This window comes from Naegleria lovaniensis (genome assembly GCF_003324165.1).
Source record: "Naegleria lovaniensis strain ATCC 30569 chromosome Unknown tig024, whole genome shotgun sequence".
NCBI lineage: Eukaryota > Heterolobosea > Eutetramitea > Acrasida > Naegleriidae > Naegleria > Naegleria lovaniensis.
In genome coordinates, this window is record NW_025407846.1 from 543,389 (window position 1) to 564,192 (window position 20,804).

The following is a 20,804-nucleotide window of genomic DNA, read 5'->3' on the forward strand; positions in this document are numbered from 1 at the left end:
GACTAATTAAAAAAATTTATCGTCGAATTGAACGATCTGTTGCCCGTCGATCATACTGTGTCAAATGTCGCGTCAAGAATTATTAAATAATCATTTATTTGAAATGCCACTTGATTCTACAAACAAACAAGACCGAATTCAGTTGCCACCTATTTCTGAATTGTTTAAAATAGCTGATCAAGCAGAAAATACGGCTAGTTATCTCTGTCCCCCAACGACCATTTCTTCACCAATGAACATCTATGATTTCACAATAAGAAAATCTAAACGAAGACTACATTCCGTAGCAGTGCGTACTCTTATGGAATGGTTTATCAGCCATTTGAGTTGTAAGTGTCAAATCACTGTTTACCAATGTCTTGCCACCAACGATACAACTTTTGTTGGCAATATTTTAAAAGATCCCTATCCTACAGATGACGAAAAAAGACAATTAAGTGAAGAGACTGGCTTGACTTTGACCCAAGTCAACAATTGGTTCGTAAGTAAAAGAACAAGATGCCGCACCCAATTGATGTCACACCGATCAGAAAGTACAGCCAAATCCAATAGAACCGACATGACAGAAGCATCTCTATCATTTCCTTGATGCATTATATTCATGTGCGTACACAGAGGATTTGTGTCAAAATATTTACAACATGTGTATTTCGTGTGTTAACAAATAATACAACCATCCTCAGACTTCCTTTTGGCCTCTTTTGATTTCTTTGCGTAGGCCTTTGGATCTTCTTGTCGCATTTGTTGTTCTCGTTGCCTTCGTTCAGTGTTTAAATCTCGCAGTTGACTTGCTTGATTGGCATACTTGTTATTTGATCCATATTTTGTGTTGGCGTTTGGGTTTGTTGAAGTTTTCTTTTCTCGAATGGTGGGCACATTTCCGAATGGGATCGATGGCTCTCGATCATATGGATTACTAGAAGTACTGGCTGTACTACTACTTTGTGACACCATTCCTGGTGAAGCAGTTGGATCATTCGATCCCATTGGTGGTTGTAATTGTTGTTGTTGCATTCGAGGACTTCGTTGTGGTTGTTGTTGCTGTTGTTCGGCCAATTGTTGCTGATAGGCCCTTTCTTCTTCTTGTTGAAGTTGTAAAGCCAATTGTAAATCGGAATCTTCATGTGATAATGTTGGTGGTTGTTGTTGGTGTGACATAAATTCTGGTTGTTGTTGTTGTTGATTTCTATGATATTCATAATTTTGTGAATGAGTTTCAAGCATTTGGAAAGGTGTGAAATCTCCCAAATAGTAATGTTGATTTTCTCCATTGATCGAAGATAAATTCTCCCATACAATGTTTGTTTCGTTGAGCAAGGTCTCGTCTGTACAGAGTGTGAGTAAAGCGTCTTGAATCTTACAAATCACGCTAAAGTGATTATTTCTGAAGAGCACTGCTAATTTACGTTCTCCTAAATTTTGATTAATCATTTTAAGGCCATATTCTGTTAATTGTGTGGATGAATTTTCGAGGAATTGTTTTATCAGCAAGCCCTCGTTGATGATTTGATGTTTCTGTTGAGGACTCATTTTGAGAGCCATTTCCTCGGGTGTTGAATATTCTGTGAGTGGTTTTTCAGTATTATTGGATTCAGTGATATCATTGTGAGAAGATATCTGAGAACCTTCTCGTTCGTTGAGTGTGGTAGAAGAGTCACTTTCCAATTTCTTTCTCAATTTTTCCTCAGCTGCCATTAATTCTTCCATGAGGACAATCTTTTCTACTGCTTGATTGTAGGACAATTCTTTGAGAGCTTTAAACGTCTCGATATCAAATTCTGGATCAAGCAGCCATCCATGCATTAAGATCATGTTGAAAAACTTAAATACTGATAACTCGGATTTCTCTGTTTTGAAACCACTCACACCTTCCGTAAATTGAACATTGACATCCAAACCATGTTTGAGAATTGGCAAGTGATCAAGAGCAGTTTGAAACAAAATTCCATATTGTGCGTCTTCCGTTTGTTGTTTCTTGTTAAACTTTTTGAGCATGTACTCAGCCAATACACTCACGAGATTATTATTCGTAATGAAACCTTTTTCAATATAATCTTCCATTCCAATATTCTCCCCTCTCAAAGACATTAAATTACAAATGGCAATCAATGGACAAGGCCCATTTAAATTTTGCAAAATGATCGGAGCTCTTCTCTCTCCAATCAAGACTCGTTTAACTTTATATCTCTCAATATTTCCTTCATCGGATGGCTCCATGTTGTTAGAGTTTGGTACTGTATGCAATTGAATGGTATCGGAATTAAATAAATCACTCACTGTGGTTCCTTGATGATGATCCGATGAATGAACTTGAGTTTCTTGTGCTATTTCTGATGACATGATGACGAAGGTGTTATTGCATTTAATTTTTTTTTTTGTTTTGCGATAAAAATATTTTCGTAATTGGAAGCGCTTCACGCTGATGATGGCGAAGGAAAAGGTTGAAAGGAACAACAACAAGAATAGGGTCCTAACAACACAGAAATGTTCGCACATGTGCAACTCCCGATCCAGTAATTGGATTAAATGGGTCATCATGGAATCGTAGTATTTCATTCATGTATGAAATCCCGAAACGGTTTTATTGAGGCTCTCTTGATGATCAACGACCTTTCTAAAATAACGACAAATTCCTTTTCATCATCATTGACTTTGATCAAACAATCTCTTTTAAAATCAAAACACCTCATTCGGCGCTTCAAAGATAACTTTTCCAAACTTGCTCTCTCTTTTATTCCTTGCTTCCGCAATGACATCTTTAAACGAATTCAAATTTGATGATAAAAACAATCACACGATTCAACTGATCACACATTCCGAAACAAAAAAAGCCTTAAAAATGTTTCAACGCATTCAATCCTCTTCTGTACAAGCCACCAGTTGCATTGGCTTGATGATAACCATACTTTTCATGATGCATCATACAACACTTGCCATTCAAACCGAGTTACATTCAGGAAAATCGGTATGCTTTACTGAAGATCTTCCAGCGAATACTCCAGTAACGATTACATACAGTCCTCCTCCGACAGTAGCTTTGAGTACATTGGTGGTACGGGATCCTTTTGGAAGTGTCTTGCTAGAGGAACGAGATTTTACTTCACATCAACCTCATAAAACTTACTTTACGACGAAAGGAGATGTTTCTGGACAGTATGAATTGTGTATCTTGCCCACTCAATTCACCAAAGATCATGTCTACAAGCAACCAGTATTTGCACAAATTACCATTGATGCAGACAGGTATCATCTTGAAAAGGATCAACCAACAACTAGAGATCAAGTTGAAAAGTTGGATGGATTATTGCAAGATGTGAGAAATAAGATTGATCGGATCAGTATGGAACAATATTATTTCAAAGAACGAGAGGAAAGATTTAGGCATACGACAGATTCCACTCACGAACGATGTTGGTGGTTGGGTGTGTGCAAATTCTCATTACTTGTTGGAGTGACTTTTTGGCAAATGACAAACCTTAGATCATTCTTTAAGAAGAAAAAGTTGATTTAAATTCGTACCTTATAGACACTTTGAAATATTCAACAACTCTTGAAAACATGTTGACATGACCATGGTGACGCGTTGCAACCAGTATGACAATTGAGAGATTTTCCACATTAATTTATTTTTGAACCCTCCTTGTAGAATTCCCTTCTCCAAATTAATAATATTCATTATTAGCTTCAACAACACTCACTGCAAGTAACTTTTTGAACCATTTACAATCATACAGAACAACCTACACAGTTATTTTTGAAGCAGAGTTCGTTCTCTCGTGTATGAAAACATGAGAATTCCGTTTTGTTTCATTCCACAAAAAAAAAAAAATAATTTCTGCAACCAACCATCATCATTTCATGCACGAACACAACAAGCACCATGAAGCATCAAATAATATTTTCAACAGGCATCTCTTCAACCTTCGATGATCGTTCCAATCATTCGAAAAGATCGACCGAACGATTACAACCTCTCGCTTCGGAAATTCCCACGAGAAATTCTCTCTCATCAACGAAAAGTAATTCATCATCATCGCTACAAATTCGGATGACTCAACATTCTCCCATCTCTAAATATTTCAATGGTAATAGGCATGTCGATAAGAAGAGGAACATTTCCAATGATGATGATTCCGAATGGACATCTCATGAGCTCTCAACAACATCTTCAACTACAGAAAGATTAAAATCATGCATTTATACACTTTCAGATTTACAAAGTGAAATACTCATTCAAATTCTCATGTTTTTAACACCCTATGAATCTGCAAGTTTGATGCTGACCAATTCATCAATGTGTGAACAGTTACTGCAAGATAATGGATTTTTTAAATTATTATACATACAATGGATTACAAGTGACATTTCACAGGCCATGACACATTTGGAGCAACGAGTGGCGTATAATCGCTCTAAATTTAAATTCGATTGTAGATTGACCTATTTTAATGCATTGGGAATTTCACAATGGAAACAATGGATTCAAAAAAAACAAATCGAGTTGAAGAAGCATCTCCATCGAACGAGTGCTACCATGGATTGGCACAAAATATTTCGTGGCTATTATTGTCGATCTCAATATGAAAAAATTCGACTCAAATTGGCCTCCATTTCAAAACTTTGTCGTAACAATCCCAATGCTCTTGTACTTGTATTTAAATTATTTAGGGATGTGAAAAGAAAATTGCAAAATTTACCTTCGAATACGGAACGCGAATATATCATTAAGAGAAATTATGGAAAACGAATTAAGAGGGATCACACTCTGGTTCATCAATGTTTTTACTTGATGGGAGATTTTTCTCAATTGAAATATCAAAAAGAGGAAATGGATCAATTGATTCCGTTTCTGAACTACTTTGTGTATTCGAGTCGAAATGTGTCAGAAAATCCACTCATTGTGAAAAATTCATGGAATTTAACAGCATTTCACTATGCCATTCGAGTTGGAAGTAATCATTTACTCCGAGAATTAAGCACTACCTTTTTTGGAGATTTAAAAGCTTGTACTTTATTAAGATTAACAGAAGAACCTCAAAAAGCTCCAATTGTATTCCATCTCGTCAAGTACAATATTTATCCAGCAATGCTCAAAGAATGGATTCAAATGAATTTGTGTAAACCAGAAGTATTTCTTTCAAAAGCAAGAGAGGACGCTGTTCGAACGAATTTTCTTCATTACATGATGCAATATGGAACGAAATCTCCCAGAACCATCATTGGATATCTGTCACTGATCAAAGAAGTATTTTCCTCACAGCAAATTGAGAAGCTTGTGAATGAACAAGAAGAAGGAGAGACACTCTTTGCATATACCATCTCGTTATTTACAAATTTGATCAATTCTCCATCCGATTTTGGAAAAATATTTGGAATTTTAAATTATTTGTGTGTGGAATGGAATTATACTCCTTCTCAGAATGAACTCGATCGATGGAATCAATTATTAGAAAATTATCGAATGACTCATACACATAGTAAGGCCTCTCAATTGGTGACAAAATTTAAAATTGATTTGGATTCGATTCAACTGAGAAGACTCATGCAACAAATGGAGTGAATTTGAGATGGAGGGTTGTTTTGAAAAGCTTTTGGATTCGTTCCTTATGGTACTTTGCGTGTTCGATTAAGAAGTATACTTGGTAGGCATATTGAGGACAATCTTGATGATTACAAAACTTTTATAATTTTTGAACCAGATCAAGAATTATGATCACAATTCCTCATTTACGATGATTACATGACCATTACGCACGTGAAACAATCACGAACTGCCAAAATTTGCGTTTTAAATCAATATAATCCCTCAGCTGTCAGTTGCCAAAAAATTATAATCCTCGCGAATCTAATATCTTTGAACAAATAAATACCACGAACGAAACTTGAACCAGAATTCATCAAAAAAACAATTTCTTTCACATACCATGAAATCCTTCCCTTTGGTTGTGTTTCTCATCAGTGCTCTTCTCTTCACAAGCACTCTTGTGTTGGGAGCTTTGAGCGAACGAGACATTACCGTCGATGAATTGATGCAAAGCATGCCTGGTATCAAAGAATCCAAAGCTCGTGAATATTTAGATCCATTGAATGAAGCCATGAGAACAGCTGGAATTAACACTCCAAATCGACAATCTGCTTTCTTGGCTCAATTAGGTCACGAGTCTGGAAATTTGAGATATTTCCGTGAATTGGACACTGGTAAAAGATATGAAGGAAGAAAAGGTAAGTGTTGTTTGTGGTTCATGAAGGCAAGAATTCGATTTGGTTTTATTTGAATGCTCCTTGTGATAAAAAGATTTGGGAAATACTCAACCAGGAGATGGTGTGAGATATAAGGGAAGAGGACCCATTCAAATTACTGGACGTGCCAATTACCGTGATGCTGGTAAAGCTTTGGGTGTTGACTTGTAAGTTGTTTTATTGTTATTTCCAAACATGCATGTTCATTGACATCTGGTGTTCATATGTGTGCTGATATAGGGAGAACAATCCAAAACTTGCTGAAGATCCACGTATTGGATTCAAAACTGCTGCTTGGTATTGGAATACTCGTAATTTGAACAAGTATGCTGATGCTGGAAACTTCCATGAAACCACTAGAAGAATCAATGGAAAACATCCAAACGGAGTTGCAGATAGAAACGCTCGATATGCCAGAAATCAAAGAATTTTCGGTAATAAGAATAATGGAGACAATGACAATGCTGCTTCGAGATCATTCGAACGTTCCAATTCTAGAAGACAGCAACAACAACAACCATCCAATAACAGAAGACAGAGAAGACAACAACAATCAGAACGTCCTTCAAGACCATCCAGACAAGAACGTCAATCGTCAAGACAAAATCGTCGTATGACAAGACAATCGAATAACAATTCTGGAAGAAGAACCAGTGGAAGAAGACAACAGAGACAATCCACCAGCTCTGGCAGAAGACAAAGACAATCCAATAGCTCTGGCAGAAGACAATCAAGACAAACTTCTTCAAATTATGGTCGTAGACAATCTAGACAATCCAGTAGCAGTGGTAGAAGACAATCCAGATCCTCTAGTTCTTCTTCAAGATCATCCTCAAGATCCTCTTCAAGATCATCTTCATACAGAATTAGAAGATAAATGGAGAAACACTTTTGGAATGTTTGAGGGTTGAGAAAAATTTTCATAAACGAATCCCGATGGACATTGTATCCATTCTCCTAAGGTTGCTGAGATATTTTGTCTGGAATAATTGAACCTTGTATCAAAATATAATCATCTTCACTTGTCACATGCCAAAAAATTATAATCGTGCCAGCGTTTTTGTTCATAAATACACTCCAGCACGCGAATTGAACACAACCATCATCAAAAAAAACACACATTGCACACAACAACAATGAAATCCCTCGTCCTCGCCTTGTTGTTCGCCACTCTTCTTTTCGCCAGCACACTCGTGTTGGCATCTGAACGCGATCTCACTGCTACCGAGTTGAGTCAAATCATGACTGGACTCCCAGAATCGAGAGCTCGTGAATATGTTGGACCTTTGAATGAAGCCATGAGAAGTGCTGGAATTAACACTCCTGCCAGACAAGCTGCTTTCTTGGCTCAATTAGGACATGAATCTGGAAATTTGAGATGGTTCAGAGAATTTGCTAGCGGAAGAGCCTATGAAGGAAGAAGAGGTAAGTGTTGTGAAGAGAGTTGAATTAAAGTTGTTTGTGAACATGTGTGTGCGCATGATGATGATGATGGTTGTGAACGTTTGACATGTGATGACACTGTGTTTTTTGAATTATAATGATGAAAAAGATTTGGGAAATACTCAAGCAGGTGATGGTGTGAGATATAAGGGAAGAGGTCCAATTCAAATTACTGGACGAGCTAACTATCGTGCTGCTGGTAGAGCTTTGGGTGTTGATTTGTAAGTTTTGTAATTTCCGAATTTGTGTCATGTCATGCATTGAAATTTCAAAACATCAAAAAATTAACATCATGATATTTAAAATTCAAAATATAGGGAGAACAATCCACAACTCGCTGAAGATCCACGTATTGGATTCAGAACTGCTGCTTGGTATTGGAATTCTCGTAATTTGAATCAATACGCTGACAGACAAACTCAAGATGCTTTCGATACCATTACTCGAAGAATTAACGGAGGTTACAATGGAAAGGCTGATCGTGATGCCAAGTACAGAGCTGCTCAACGTGTTTTGGGTAGAAATGGTCCAAATGACAATGCTGCTCAACCAGAACCAAGACCAGAACCAAGACCAGAACGTCCATCCACCAGACCAGAACGACCAACTCGTCCAACAAGACCAGAACGTCCATCCACAAGACCAACCAGACCAACAAGACCAACAAGACCAACAAGACCAACTCGTCCAACCAGACCAACTAGACCAACTCGTCCAACTCGTCCTACTAGACCTTCTCGTCCAACAAGACCATATAGACCTTCTCGTCCAACAAGACCATACAGACCAACTCGTCCAACTCGTCCAACCAGACCATACAGACCAACAAGACCATACAGACCAAGCCAATCTTATGGTAGAAGACCAACCTATAACAGAAGACCAACTCAATCATATGGAAGAAGACAACCATCCAGATCTTCATATTCAAGACCATCCCGATCTTCTTATTCAAGACCATCAAGATCAAGCTACTCTAGACCATCCAGATCTTATTCTTCATCAAGATCCTCATCCTACAGACCATCCTACAGACCATCCTACAGAGGTAGAAGATAAATGGGATGAAACACTGTGAGATGATCTTTCACGAACTGTTCCTAATAAAAAATTTTAAAAAGCGGTTGATGATCTCTCCTTAATAGATATAGGGTCCCTTAATATTTTTTCTAAATGCCTTCTCTGGTTGTTTGCAACACTAATTTTTATTCCTCATTGGCAAAATTATCCCTATCGTAGCCCTGATAGTTGAAAATCTTGAGTGAAGGGAAATGCTGCCGAAAGGATTCCTCGTCAACATTGCTGTTTCGAATGTAATTCATTGCCATCGACAGCTTGGTCAATTGTTGAAAGCAATCACATTGCAACAGATATTGTAGTGAACGAGTCGTCAAATTGCAAAATGATACATTCAATTCCGATAACTGTGTGAAATGTTCACCGTTTTCACACAGTGCTTTTATGCCCTCATCAGCAATATTACAACGACTCAAGTCGAGAATGGTTAAATTTCTCAATGCAGCGCAACTGGCTAAAATCTCAATACTTTGATTTGGATAACCAATGTTACGATTGTCTCGCATTGAAAGCTCTGTTAAATGTTTAAAATTAGATCCTGTGGAAAACATGACCTCAATTCCATTACATCCAAGCTTGCTGTCATCCAAACGCAATACTTTTAACTTTTTCAAGTAGGATGAGCTTGAGCCCAAGGCATTAGCTCCTTGATCTTTGATTTTGGTTCCAGTTAAATCCAAGAATGTTAAATGTCGCATAGTTTTGGATTTACAAATGTGAATGATTCCGTTGTGTCCAATGTTATTTCTTGCGAGATTGAGCGATTTCAAATTTTGAAAGGTAATCTTGGAGAGAATGGTTGCTATTCCCTTTTCATCAATTTTGTTATCAGACAAATTCAAGTAAAAAAGGTTGCTCTCCAACACGGATACAGAACTGTCAATACTTTGTATCGAGTTGGTACTCAAATGTAGTTCCGTTAACTTTTTCATTGAAATGATGGATGTAAATTCCGAGTTACCGATTCTATTTCCTTCCAATTCTAGTACCTTTAAATGTTTCATGTGTGAGTTTTTGGAGATTTCCGTAATATCTTTGGTCTTGAGGTTGCAATATGATAAATTTAAACGTGTCAAGTTTTTCATTTTGTGGTAATTCTCGAACAATTCTGCAGATAAGAGGTTGGTTCTCTTCAGACTTAATTCGTGTAAATTTTGAAAATTAAAACTCTTGCCAAAATATTGCATTTGTTGTGAATTGCCAATTTTCATGTCGGCCAATGTTAGTCTTGACAAGCGAGTCAAATTGTGGCACAGAAGGGTCATGTTCGTCTCACTAAATTCATTACCACTTAAATCTAACGATACAATGTTCTTCAGTGTTTCGTTGTTTAAAATTTCTTGCATGTCACATTCTTTGATGGCATTGTAAGATATATTCAATTCTGTCAAATTGTTGCAATAACTACTTTCCAAAATTGAAATAACGTCCTTGTAAGTCAACTGATTATTTGCCAAATTAAGACGCTTGACATCTTTCAAAAAAATAGATCCCTCATCGGAAATGAGAAATTTTGAAAGGTACGAACGATCACAACAACAGTCCTCTACATTCAACTCTGTAATGCTGTTTTTGTTGTTACTCATGTAGAATAATTGCATTTTTAGCTCTACATTGGGCCAGTGCTCGCAATAATGTTCACATCTCTTATGTTTGCTTGATTCCGAAGAAAAGTTCAGAATGATAGGAGCTTTGTTTGCTGTTCGATGCCACTGTATCGAAACTCGTTTGCAAACTTTGAACATAAATTCTGCATCTAGAAATTGAAATATGTGATAAAGAACATCATCGGCAAATAATCCTTCATTTTCTGTAAATAATTCACCATTGTCAGGAATTACAATTCGATCATCAACAATGAATTGGCCAGGTGTTGATGATTCTAAATGTTCTCTCATTTTTTTTGTTTCTGTAACAGAGTAAAACTGTCACACAGTAAACCGTTCCGAATTCTTTCTTGCTCTGTGAAAAAAATGCAGCTTCTAGTGCGAACCATGTGTGGCATGCAATCATGCCATATCGAAATTGATCTAAAAGACACTGTTGAACTTCTCAAAACGAAAATACATGATGTCCTTCCTGAGTATCCTACAGACCAATCGTTTGTATGTTATAGGGGAATCATATTAAAGGATAACGGGAAAACATTGGGAGAGTATGGGATGGTTGAGAATTCCTTTGTGGGGGTTCATAAATATACCAAAGGAGGATAGTCTACCGAGTTTCGTTATTGTTGTCGTTTTCTTGCTCCTCATTCAACTGCTGATCTACAAATATATGTTTCCAATCAAGGCAGTCCTTATGACCACCACATTTCTTCAGAATATTCGTCGGTTAAAGTTGTCTCTTGCTTACAAAGTTGAATCGGAGTTGAAATTAAATGACCCAATGGTATGTGACAATCATGATACTCATGTTCAAGACGTGCCTGTTTCAGGACGTTAAAAGATGTTCTATCCATGCTTTGAAGAATAGTCTTGTTTTGGAGATGACCACTATTCCGAATGGCCTGAATATAAATGTGTTCATCGTGCTGCAATTGCAAGTCAATATAGTCGAATGCGTCTCCATCTTGTTGTAAAGCTGCAAGAATTACATCCCTATCTCCTCTTAATCTCGAAGAGGCATAATGTATTGCCTTCCCATATGTTTTAACTGCTTCTTTAACAATTTCAACATTGTCACATAATGCAGGAGAAGCAAAGCACAATGCAGCACCACGTTGACGAACAGCTGTTAAAACAATCTCGAAATTATTTTGCAATTCTGGTGAAGCCATTTGTAATGCCATACCGTTTTGTTTAACTGCATTCAAGACCACCTCAAAGTTGTTGCGAAATCTGTCAACACTTCGCAAGGAATATCCATCTTGCTTCACTGCCGTTAAACATAGAGACAAATTACTCCTTAGTGATGATGATGCAAATTCCAGCGAGGTCCCAAATGCAGATACTGCTTTTTCGACAATTTCAAAATTATCTTGAAGTGTGCGTGAAGCATAGTTCAAGGCTTCAGAATTGGTTTGTACGGCAGCCGATACAATTTCGTAATTGTTCTTCATATTTGTAGAAGCCCACCGCAACGCAAATCCGTTTTGTTTCACTGCCGCAAGTACAATGTCATAGTCGTTTTGTAAGTCTATGTAAGCATGAGCTAATGCAGTTCCTTCACTTTGAACTGCATGAAAAACAACTTGTTTCATCCTTCTGAACTTTTCTGGAACGAATTTCAATGCAGATCCATATTGTTGGACAGCCATTAAAATAATGTCCAAATCATGATTGAGAATGCTGGGCGACGCAAATGAAAGGGCATAACCATCTTGTTGAATGGCATTCAAAACTACTTCTCTGTCATCACGTAAGGTATGAGAAGCATGTATTAGAGTACAGCCACGTTGTTTAACAGCAGCCAAAACCACGCGCTTGTTATGTTTCAATGCAAGAGAGGCATATTCTAAAAACCATCCATTTCGTTGCACAATCTCTAACATGATTTCTTCATCATCACGAAATTCGTAAGGACAACAATTGTACTGTAACAGAAAATATACCAAATCTTGTTTAAATCCCATTAGAACTGATCTTGTTGCAAAATTAAACACATTTACAACTTTGAAGGCAATGGCCCGCATGATGGCTGCTTTGCAATGCTTCCATCGACTGTCCATTTCATGTTCTTCAACACAGTTGAGAACCCATGATGGAAAATGGTTGTTTGGAAAATATTTCACTTCATCCAACACTGAGATATTTTCCAAAAGATGAAGTACTACCTCTTGACAATCGAGAAACTCAATCGGAATGGTACGATGCAAGTCCTTGGCCATGAATGCCTCTTTCGCACGGAACCATTTTACAAAACCTTTCACTTGATTTTGAAATTTCATCTTGAGTTTTAATTGTAGAGATTTAAGCATGTCATTATTTTCCATCGGATTCGTTTTACAGAAATCATATAATATTATTTTCAAACATGATGATTCGGTTTCATCCTTTCTACAAATTTTGTTTGCTCCATCTCTGTAGATATTTGTTAATTTTACATGTTTCCCAGTGGTGGATGAAAATTCCGATGAATGAATAAAAGACCACTGATCGGAAGAGTCAGTTTCTTCTTCCTTTCTTCTCTTCATTTTTTTGATCTGCCAGTTGCGATGGAAACGGCAAACAAAGTTTATTTTGTTTTTCAACTCGACTGCCAGGCTACAATTGTAAAAGGGATGAATTTGTAATTCTACCCTATCATGATCAATCCTAGTCCAATCCATGCTGACATGAGAACGACCATGACTCGATCCATCGACCAGTGCATTCGAGGAGGAGATGCCAAAGAAGCTCTTGCTACATGGCTACTATTCATCACTTTTTGAGAGGGAACTGGTTTGACACTTGACCCTGAGGGCTGAGGATTTGGAGCTGGCATTGAGGGTTGAGGAGACGGAGGTGATGGTGGAGGTGGTGCAAAACTTCTTGGATACACAATAAAGGAACGAAAATTGACACTGTAATCGAACTTGTCAAAAATTTGTGAACGAGTGAATTCCCAAGTTTCTGCTCCATTCGGATACACAGTCAAGAAGGAACTTGCACATGTGGCAGCCACAGCATACAAATCTCCAGTCTCAAATTGTTTCACAGCACCTGCCGAGTATGAGGGCTGCAACTCTGTATTTTGTTGTTGCATCTCAGACCATGTTTGATACCATGTCAAATTCGAATGCATGACATAGGCCCAGTAAAATCCCATAAATCTTGCATCATAATTTGGTGCACCTATTTGCGTGGTCAATACTTTGTGATATTCATCGAGAATGGAACGAGTTGGAAATCCTAAATCTCTCATAGTTCCCAACACAGAACGTAAGAAGAACTCTTGCCAAAATGCCGATTGTCGAGTGTCAGTGTTTCGAAGCCAAACTCTTAAAGGTGACCAATTGAGAGGAGCATTCTTGGAAGCCCAAATTCGATTGGGATGGTTCATGAAAGTACCGTTAATGGAGCGTTGACCTTCCCAAAATGCAATGGCGTCTTCCACCATTTGTGTGAAATACAATTTTTCTGGAGATCCATCGTGTGAATACAATGCTGCAAAACATCGAGTACGGAAGGTCCATGCTTGTCCTCGAACTTGATCGGTGATACCTCCGTAACCAGTGGCACCTCTTCCATAGATACCATTGGCAAAAGTCATGACACCCATGGCTGCCCAAAATTGCAACGATTCCAAATAATACGAGTCACCTGTCAATAGGTAAGGAATTGAGAAGGGATCTGGGACGTGAGCTGCTTCAAATGCCCAATTAAAGGAATTTGATAACAAGGGCATATTTAAGGCGCCTGCATATTTCCCATTATTGTCTGGAAACCACAACGCTGGATGAGCATTGAGTGAAATGGGTTTTCCTAAAGCTGACAATGTTTGATTTCGATCCCATTTGAGTGAAGGATTTGCTTCTCTGAAATGAGCTCTCCATGCTCCTGCCCAATCTGCACTCGTGAGTGAAATTTCACGATAACGCCAATCCCCAAGAGTGAGCCACGCCTGTACAAATCCTGGCATGAGACCAATGACATCTCTCATTCCTGTAGTTGGCATGTAAGGTTGCCATATTCCTGGTTCGAAAATGCCTTTAGGTCTTGATAACCAATTCGAGTAATAATTTGAAATTTGTTTCTCTGTTTGAGTATGATTCGTTTGATAATTTGGAATGAAATTGGTAGCACTCAAGTAATTCACGTTATAATTGAAATTCACACGTGATTCGGGAGGATAGGCACCGAACCAAAATGTTTTAGTCCATCTCGATCCAAACAAGTGTTGAACGTCTTGTTGAGAATACACCACAGCAGGAGATGTGACTCCTTTCGAAACAGTTACATTATACATGACATCTTGTAAAGTATCAAGGTTGGTATTTTCTAATACAGCTCTAACTTTTAAGGTTTGAATCGTTCTATAATACGTGAACACAAACATGGGTCTGAACGATTTGGCTCCGTTCAATCCAAAATCTGCCTTTCGAGAGATGTGATCAACCACAACAAATTCACATCGAACGAGTCCTGAATCAATGGTCCACGCGTAGAGACCTTGTGAAATCATGTTTCGAGCGCTTACAGTATGACTGGTTCCATTTCCAATGAGAGTGATCGAAATATCAGCCTCTGGTAATTGTGTGAAAATATCTGAAATAGAGCATGGAGAAGCCACAGGAACTGAAGTGTTGAGAATTGGAACCATTTGTAAGGAAGCGTTTCCAACCTTCTCAATTTTTGGAAGGATGGCTGAAAGGACAGCAAAACGAACAGAGCCATCCTCATAACGAGTGGCAATCTCAGCTTGTGAAGTAATCAAAAGGCCATTCAGTTTGATTGCTGGCACGTAGTGGTTGGGAATTTCTCCCTTCAAGAATGGTCTCCCCATTTGGAGTGGATAATTGATGAGGCCATTACCAGATGCATCTGACACATTGACTGTGTTGGAGAAATCGTATGACTGAGCCAACACTGATGCATGACCAATGAGTTGAGAAACATGCATCAAGAAAATGATAACAATCACTGCCAATGCTGGTTGCCACGTAATTGTGCCCTTGGCTAATGGCATGTATGTGAAAGTGCCAACCGAAATCAAAACGTGAGAGCATGGACATAGCGTGGTTAGGCAAAGACATGAATTGGTTGCCATAAGTGAAAGAACGAGTAACAAGCTCTTACCTTTGGTCACATTGTTGTTATCCTTCATCTTCTTTAGAAGTTTGTAAGTTTTTTATCAATGTCTAGATGCAAAACTCTCTTGAACGCTCTTACTGAAAAGATCTTTTGAGTCATGAAGAAATAGGTCGGACAGTCACGTTGGTTGTCATTGAATTCTTTCCTAATGAAATCAAACCAACAAAAATCTGAGTATGGCAATTCCTCCACAACACAGTTTCCAGTGTGGATAAACTAAGATTGAAAATGGTTGTTGAAGGTTGCAGCTAAAACATATAATTGTAAAGATTAATCTTACCTTTATTTCAAATTATTGTTTTTGCATCCTCAAATGCTCAATAATTCGACACAATTTAACCCTAATTCCAACTTTGTGAATGCCCATATCCTGTAGAGCTTGATTATGAAGTCCTAGTAAAGCAATTCCATCCACATCATGTTCTGTAAAAATTTCTCCAATCTTGTTATGGAAAAATGCTGTATCGATTGATTCAATCCATTGTGAAACTGTTTGACATGGCCAACTTTCAAGTTGAGCTCTTGAAAGACTATTCAACTGATCCCTTAGAGACTCTTTTTCGATAGGTACGAAACGCGTCAGTGAAGTTGTGTTGAAATTTTCATTGGGTGATTGTAACTGCTCCGGGGACATGCCACCAACATTTCGATTGTAATTGCTTGCGGCCATTTGACCAAATGCTGGTATGCTATTTGAGTTGTTATTCATGCCAGTGTTCATATTGTTAATTTCCGAAAAATTCATCATGGACGGGTTTGAGCCATATCCTGAATACATTCCACTGTTACTTATTGAAGAGGCTGAAGACACAGCTCTTTCCCTAGAAAATGTGTGTGATGGATATACTTGAGGAGAATTGTTGTACATTATGTTATTGTTGGCATTGATCGTTTGTTGATGATTCTGCTGAACACTTGGATATGGTTCAGCTCTATATTTCATTTGATGATAACTAGGTGATCTTGTTACAGAAGATTGCCCTTGAGAGGAATAAGGCAGTGGAAAGAGGTCAGGATCGTTTGGTGCATTTCGTTGATTTGTTGATGCAGCAGTGTTGTTAAATGCTATGGAAGATGAAATAGCTTGTTGAGATGGAATTTGTTGTTGCTTACTCGCATTTGTTGAATGTTGGGCGTTATTGCTGATGGCAGGGTTGTTTGATTGAGGGTTGTTGATATAGGGTTGAGATGACGAGTTCATCATGGGAGAATTGCCATAATTGTTATTGCCTGTTGCCGGATAAGGTGAAAGATCCATCATGTTGTTACCAGACTGTGTTATATTTTGTGAGCTCTGAAATTGAGATTGAGAATTTTGTTGAGGTGATGATGGTTGTGAGGAAGAAAAATTTTGCTCAGTGCCTGGTTCCCCATCCTTCTTTTTTCGTCCTTTTTGTTTTGGTTCATAGAATTGACATTCCATCGAACGGCGAACACACTCCGAGCAGTGAGGTAATCGACGATCACACTTTGTGTCATGATTGAAATATGTGGATCGATGAATATAATCCTCGTGTCAACTCCAAAATATTTAACTAAAAACGTACCTTTTTGTGGCGCTTTCTACACGGAATGCAAGCAATGGGATGAAAATCTCCTCCGGCCATGTTTACATCTTGCTGTTGTTGAGGTGACATGGTTACTTGGGTTTTTCGTTGACCACTCACATTTGCTGTGTAATCATGAAATATGGCCTGTTGAGGAGCTGTCTGAAACGAGGAGGTCATTGAATTTTGCGCATGATGCGACATTGCTTGTTGTAAATGTGAAGGTGATGAAGAAGAAGTTTGACCAACAACAACATGTTGGGAATGTTGAGATGGTGACGAAGGTGTAGATGCTGTCGACACTGTGTGATGTTGCTGAGAAGAAGGTAATTTTGAGTCTGTAGCAGCTATCGTATTGCTGATGGAGGGGAGTGTTGGTGGCATGGATGAATGGTTCTTGGTTGGGAAAGGAGAATTTGATCTGAGTTGTTGCTGTATCGTATGTTGTTGATGTTGTTGAATCATGAAATTTGTAGTTTGTGAGGACAATGCTGTTGAAGCTGCCGAGGATGATGATTCGGTCAAAACATGTTTGGTGATTTGGTGTTGAGACATGTGTGGGGAATTATCCGTACTGTTACTGCTATTGTTCAATGTGGTATTATTCATTGTTTGGTTAGCAGCATGCAAAGATGGTTGGTGCTGTAATTGTGAAGACAAAGATGGTAATGGTGCTTGTTGTGATTGAGGCTGTGTGTGATATAGGTGCTGATGATGGTGAGGACTGTTCGGATACGACAAAGTATTTTGATAATACTGGGAATGTTGTAGTGGAGAGGAGGCAGGCGAAGGTGTGGAATAGCTTGAGGAGCTTCCGTTATTCAATGTGGCCGATGATGGAGGGACATGAATGGAGAGATGTTGTGGTGGAGTTGAGGTCGGCAATGGTGAGTAGTTGGAGGCGCCTCCAGTAGTGTTATTAGAATTGGACTGATTCATGTTGTTGTGCATCATGATGGATGTGGATGGTGAGGTTGTGGTACTGCTCTGTGCTGTAGGCACCAATGCGCTCTCTTCTTCCTTAACCTGTGTTCGGGATGAAGAAAAGCCTTGAATCACTGGAGCGTAGGTTGCAGCGGAGGAAGTGGAGGTAGGTTCTTCCTTCATCATTGAATCGTTTGCGGTAGTACGTTCGTACGGATGAATGACTATTTCACGTAGGAGTGTGTTCGGGTTCACAACAAGGCTAACAATTTTATGGTGAAATATGAGCTGTAGATCCGAATGCAGCGAAACGAGCTGAAATTTTTCTTCTTGGCTTCTCTGATTTGTGTGTAAGAGGAACTCTTTCGCGAACGAAAAGTAGATATTACTGTTGTTCTTGTACTACCGTTATGAGTAGAGTACAAGAGAATGAATGGTATTTGCGGATTCCTTTTGCAGCGTCCGCGCTTTTTCTATGGAACGAAAAGACTTTTTTCACCGTTGTTACAAAAGCCTTTGGGAGAACTTTTGCTTGGATTCGTCACTGACAGCTATTGAAAAGGGTGCTGTGTTTGCTCTTTCAATTTAGTCAAGGTTCTTGCTTGTTCACGTCTCGGGATGAAGACAGACTTTGCAAAAACAAGGAACGAGTTATGAGGTCAGACACGTTCTGCTTGAAGCAGCGTTGCTAATTCTTCGTCGCGAGTATCTGCAGCTACGCGCGTTTCTCTCTCTAACAAGGAATTAAACACTTGGAGATCACAAGCAGATTTGAAAAATCACACTCAAACAGACGAGAGATGAACAGAGAGAGGGTTTTTTTTCTCAAGAGAGTGCGACAGATCGCTCGGCCAATACGCCCCAGAAAATGCTGCTACGAACGCTTGCTCCGAAAATTGCCCTGCGGGGTAATCATTGATCCAATTCGATTGGAGAGCAAGTGAAAAATGTCGGATGCCAAAATTCATGTATGATTAATAAAGACACGCACAACATTTGCAGTCTTTCAGTGTCGTTCAATGCCACGGCTTTCCATAACGGATTCGTGAATATGGGTATCTGATCTTAACAAACTCTTCTGTGTTCGGGATGACCCGATGCGAAACTCCATTGGTTGTCCTCACGAATGAACCACAACAACTCACCTCAATACGATCGTACAAGGCGATTCGTTCCTTGAGAATTGTTGCACTAGTGTGTGAGCGGAGTTTTCTGACAAACTGTAATAACTCGAGGAATTCGAATTATTAACTCAAGGAACGAGAAAACTGCCATGTACATGTTAAACGTTCATTCAATCTCATTTCAAAGCAATGGAACATTTGAAAAACTTGTCGTCTCATTGGAAATTGTCCATTCTCGATCAATTCATCAAATCTCCCAATAGGTTTCTTTTCCACTCATAAACCGTAAAGTTTGGGTATTACACAAGCTTTGAATACATGGCTTTCAGATGTAAATTAAAGAATTTGAATTTGGTGTTGGTGATGGAATCAAGCTGTGAAATCATACTACTGGTAGTGGTGTAATGGGTGGTGTTATAATGGTTACTATTTCCGCTCACAGAATTGCCAAGAGACCAATGAGGTTGATTCAAAATAAGGTAAATCTCCTCCGTTCTACGTTTCGAATTTTTAACAAGGTTGAATAGCTTCTCCAAATGCTCTCGAATGGTTTGTGTATCATTGTAGAACTCTAAATAATTGTGTACAAAACTATGACCTGTTTTTGCCTTCATAAAAGTAGAATTGGCCTTCTCTTGAATCTTTTCTAACATCATGGAAACGATTGTATTGTTATTCACATCTATGGGTCCATTCACGAGAATGAGATAATTTTCACAGAGTCGCTTCACCCAATGCCATTCAATATCACCCTTTTTTGAAAGCATGAGATGAGTCAAGAAGTGATTAATGGGAACCATACTGGGCTTCATTTTGAGGCTGATGGATATGGTTGTAGTGTATCGAGTGATTGCGTCCAAGTCCTCGACATCTTTTCGAGTTGGTAACTCAACATACGAATTATTGCTTAGTAAAGTAAACCTAGAAGGATTTTCCTTAAATTGATAATCATAGACATGATTCGATGTGATACGCATCATGTTAGTCACACGAATGTTGGCTGACATTCCATTCATGTCATCAGAGATGGAACTTGTAGAGCTGAATAAATTCTTTTTTGTAATCCAAGTACAGAAAATTAATTCAAAATTAAGAGAAAATTCAACTCTCCTAGAAATGTTGTACAGTAATTGTTCTAAATCAGCTCTAACTCGATAGAGAAGTGTATCCGAAACATTCATCCTAAAAAACGGTACACTAATGTGCAATCGTGTAATTTTTTCACATGCACCCAATTTGCGCCAGGGAGATAGTGACTGCATGGACTCTTCATCCTCACCCATGAAAGGTTCAGCATTCACATCTAACAAGTAAATAATTTTCAAAAACCACGAATATCGATTCAAAACGTTATCTTTTCGCTCCGATTGCACAAACATTAATCGATCAAATTTGTATAATTTAAAATCACAATCCTCTAAATCAAAAATATCATTCATTTCCAATTCATTACCATCTCGTATCCTTTTCCAAATAGACTCTGCTTGCTTGTGTTTAATGGAAATATAGAAATCTTTACAAACTTGAATCAATGGCACTCGGTAAATGAATGGAATAAATTCTAATATTAAATCTTTAAAAATCTCTTTCGGAACAAATTCAAAAAATCGGCCTTGAAGATGATGGACCTCCTGTGAGGAACGTTGAAGAGAAGATGGTGGTGTAGCCATCGGAGTTGTACGTGAGTTGGACATTTTTTTTGTTCGACTCGTTTC

At 38.4% G+C, this 20,804-nt stretch overlaps 11 protein-coding genes across 11 annotated transcripts; 5 read left to right on the top strand and 6 right to left on the bottom strand.

The window, feature by feature from the left end:
• Positions 1–64: 64 nt before the first annotated feature.
• C9374_005605 (uncharacterized protein) lies at positions 65–589 on the top strand (the record flags this gene model as incomplete). The annotated part of the gene is made up of 2 exons (XM_044695374.1): positions 65–329; positions 402–589. 2 exons carry the CDS (start codon positions 65–67, stop codon positions 587–589), a joined length of 453 nt encoding a protein of 150 aa, XP_044548082.1.
• A 68-nt stretch (positions 590–657) lies between these two features.
• C9374_005606 (uncharacterized protein) lies at positions 658–2,340 on the bottom strand (the record flags this gene model as incomplete). Its single annotated transcript, XM_044695375.1, has 1 exon — positions 658–2,340. The coding sequence occupies one exon, from the start codon at positions 2,338–2,340 to the stop codon at positions 658–660; it is 1,683 nt and encodes a 560-aa protein (XP_044548083.1).
• A 499-nt stretch (positions 2,341–2,839) lies between these two features.
• On the top strand, positions 2,840–3,511 carry C9374_005607 (uncharacterized protein; the record flags this gene model as incomplete). The annotated part of the gene is made up of 1 exon (XM_044695376.1): positions 2,840–3,511. One exon carries the CDS (start codon positions 2,840–2,842, stop codon positions 3,509–3,511), a length of 672 nt encoding a protein of 223 aa, XP_044548084.1.
• A 369-nt stretch (positions 3,512–3,880) lies between these two features.
• On the top strand, positions 3,881–5,560 carry C9374_005608 (uncharacterized protein; the record flags this gene model as incomplete). Its single annotated transcript, XM_044695377.1, has 1 exon — positions 3,881–5,560. One exon carries the CDS (start codon positions 3,881–3,883, stop codon positions 5,558–5,560), a length of 1,680 nt encoding a protein of 559 aa, XP_044548085.1.
• A 364-nt stretch (positions 5,561–5,924) lies between these two features.
• Positions 5,925–7,117, top strand: C9374_005609 (uncharacterized protein; the record flags this gene model as incomplete). The annotated part of the gene is made up of 3 exons (XM_044695378.1): positions 5,925–6,222; positions 6,296–6,407; positions 6,481–7,117. 3 exons carry the CDS (start codon positions 5,925–5,927, stop codon positions 7,115–7,117), a joined length of 1,047 nt encoding a protein of 348 aa, XP_044548086.1.
• A 259-nt stretch (positions 7,118–7,376) lies between these two features.
• C9374_005610 (uncharacterized protein) lies at positions 7,377–8,742 on the top strand (the record flags this gene model as incomplete). Its single annotated transcript, XM_044695380.1, has 3 exons — positions 7,377–7,665; positions 7,793–7,904; positions 8,001–8,742. The coding sequence occupies 3 exons, from the start codon at positions 7,377–7,379 to the stop codon at positions 8,740–8,742; spliced, it is 1,143 nt and encodes a 380-aa protein (XP_044548087.1).
• Positions 8,743–8,888: 146 nt separating this feature from the next.
• On the bottom strand, positions 8,889–10,658 carry C9374_005611 (uncharacterized protein; the record flags this gene model as incomplete). The annotated part of the gene is made up of 1 exon (XM_044695381.1): positions 8,889–10,658. The coding sequence occupies one exon, from the start codon at positions 10,656–10,658 to the stop codon at positions 8,889–8,891; it is 1,770 nt and encodes a 589-aa protein (XP_044548088.1).
• A 401-nt stretch (positions 10,659–11,059) lies between these two features.
• C9374_005612 (uncharacterized protein) lies at positions 11,060–12,895 on the bottom strand (the record flags this gene model as incomplete). Its single annotated transcript, XM_044695382.1, has 1 exon — positions 11,060–12,895. One exon carries the CDS (start codon positions 12,893–12,895, stop codon positions 11,060–11,062), a length of 1,836 nt encoding a protein of 611 aa, XP_044548089.1.
• A 101-nt stretch (positions 12,896–12,996) lies between these two features.
• C9374_005613 (uncharacterized protein) lies at positions 12,997–15,507 on the bottom strand (the record flags this gene model as incomplete). The annotated part of the gene is made up of 1 exon (XM_044695383.1): positions 12,997–15,507. The coding sequence occupies one exon, from the start codon at positions 15,505–15,507 to the stop codon at positions 12,997–12,999; it is 2,511 nt and encodes an 836-aa protein (XP_044548090.1).
• A 279-nt stretch (positions 15,508–15,786) lies between these two features.
• Positions 15,787–18,151, bottom strand: C9374_005614 (uncharacterized protein; the record flags this gene model as incomplete). The annotated part of the gene is made up of 2 exons (XM_044695384.1): positions 15,787–16,962; positions 17,042–18,151. 2 exons carry the CDS (start codon positions 18,149–18,151, stop codon positions 15,787–15,789), a joined length of 2,286 nt encoding a protein of 761 aa, XP_044548091.1.
• A 1,237-nt stretch (positions 18,152–19,388) lies between these two features.
• Positions 19,389–20,783, bottom strand: C9374_005615 (uncharacterized protein; the record flags this gene model as incomplete). Its single annotated transcript, XM_044695385.1, has 1 exon — positions 19,389–20,783. One exon carries the CDS (start codon positions 20,781–20,783, stop codon positions 19,389–19,391), a length of 1,395 nt encoding a protein of 464 aa, XP_044548092.1.
• Positions 20,784–20,804: the final 21 nt, after the last annotated feature.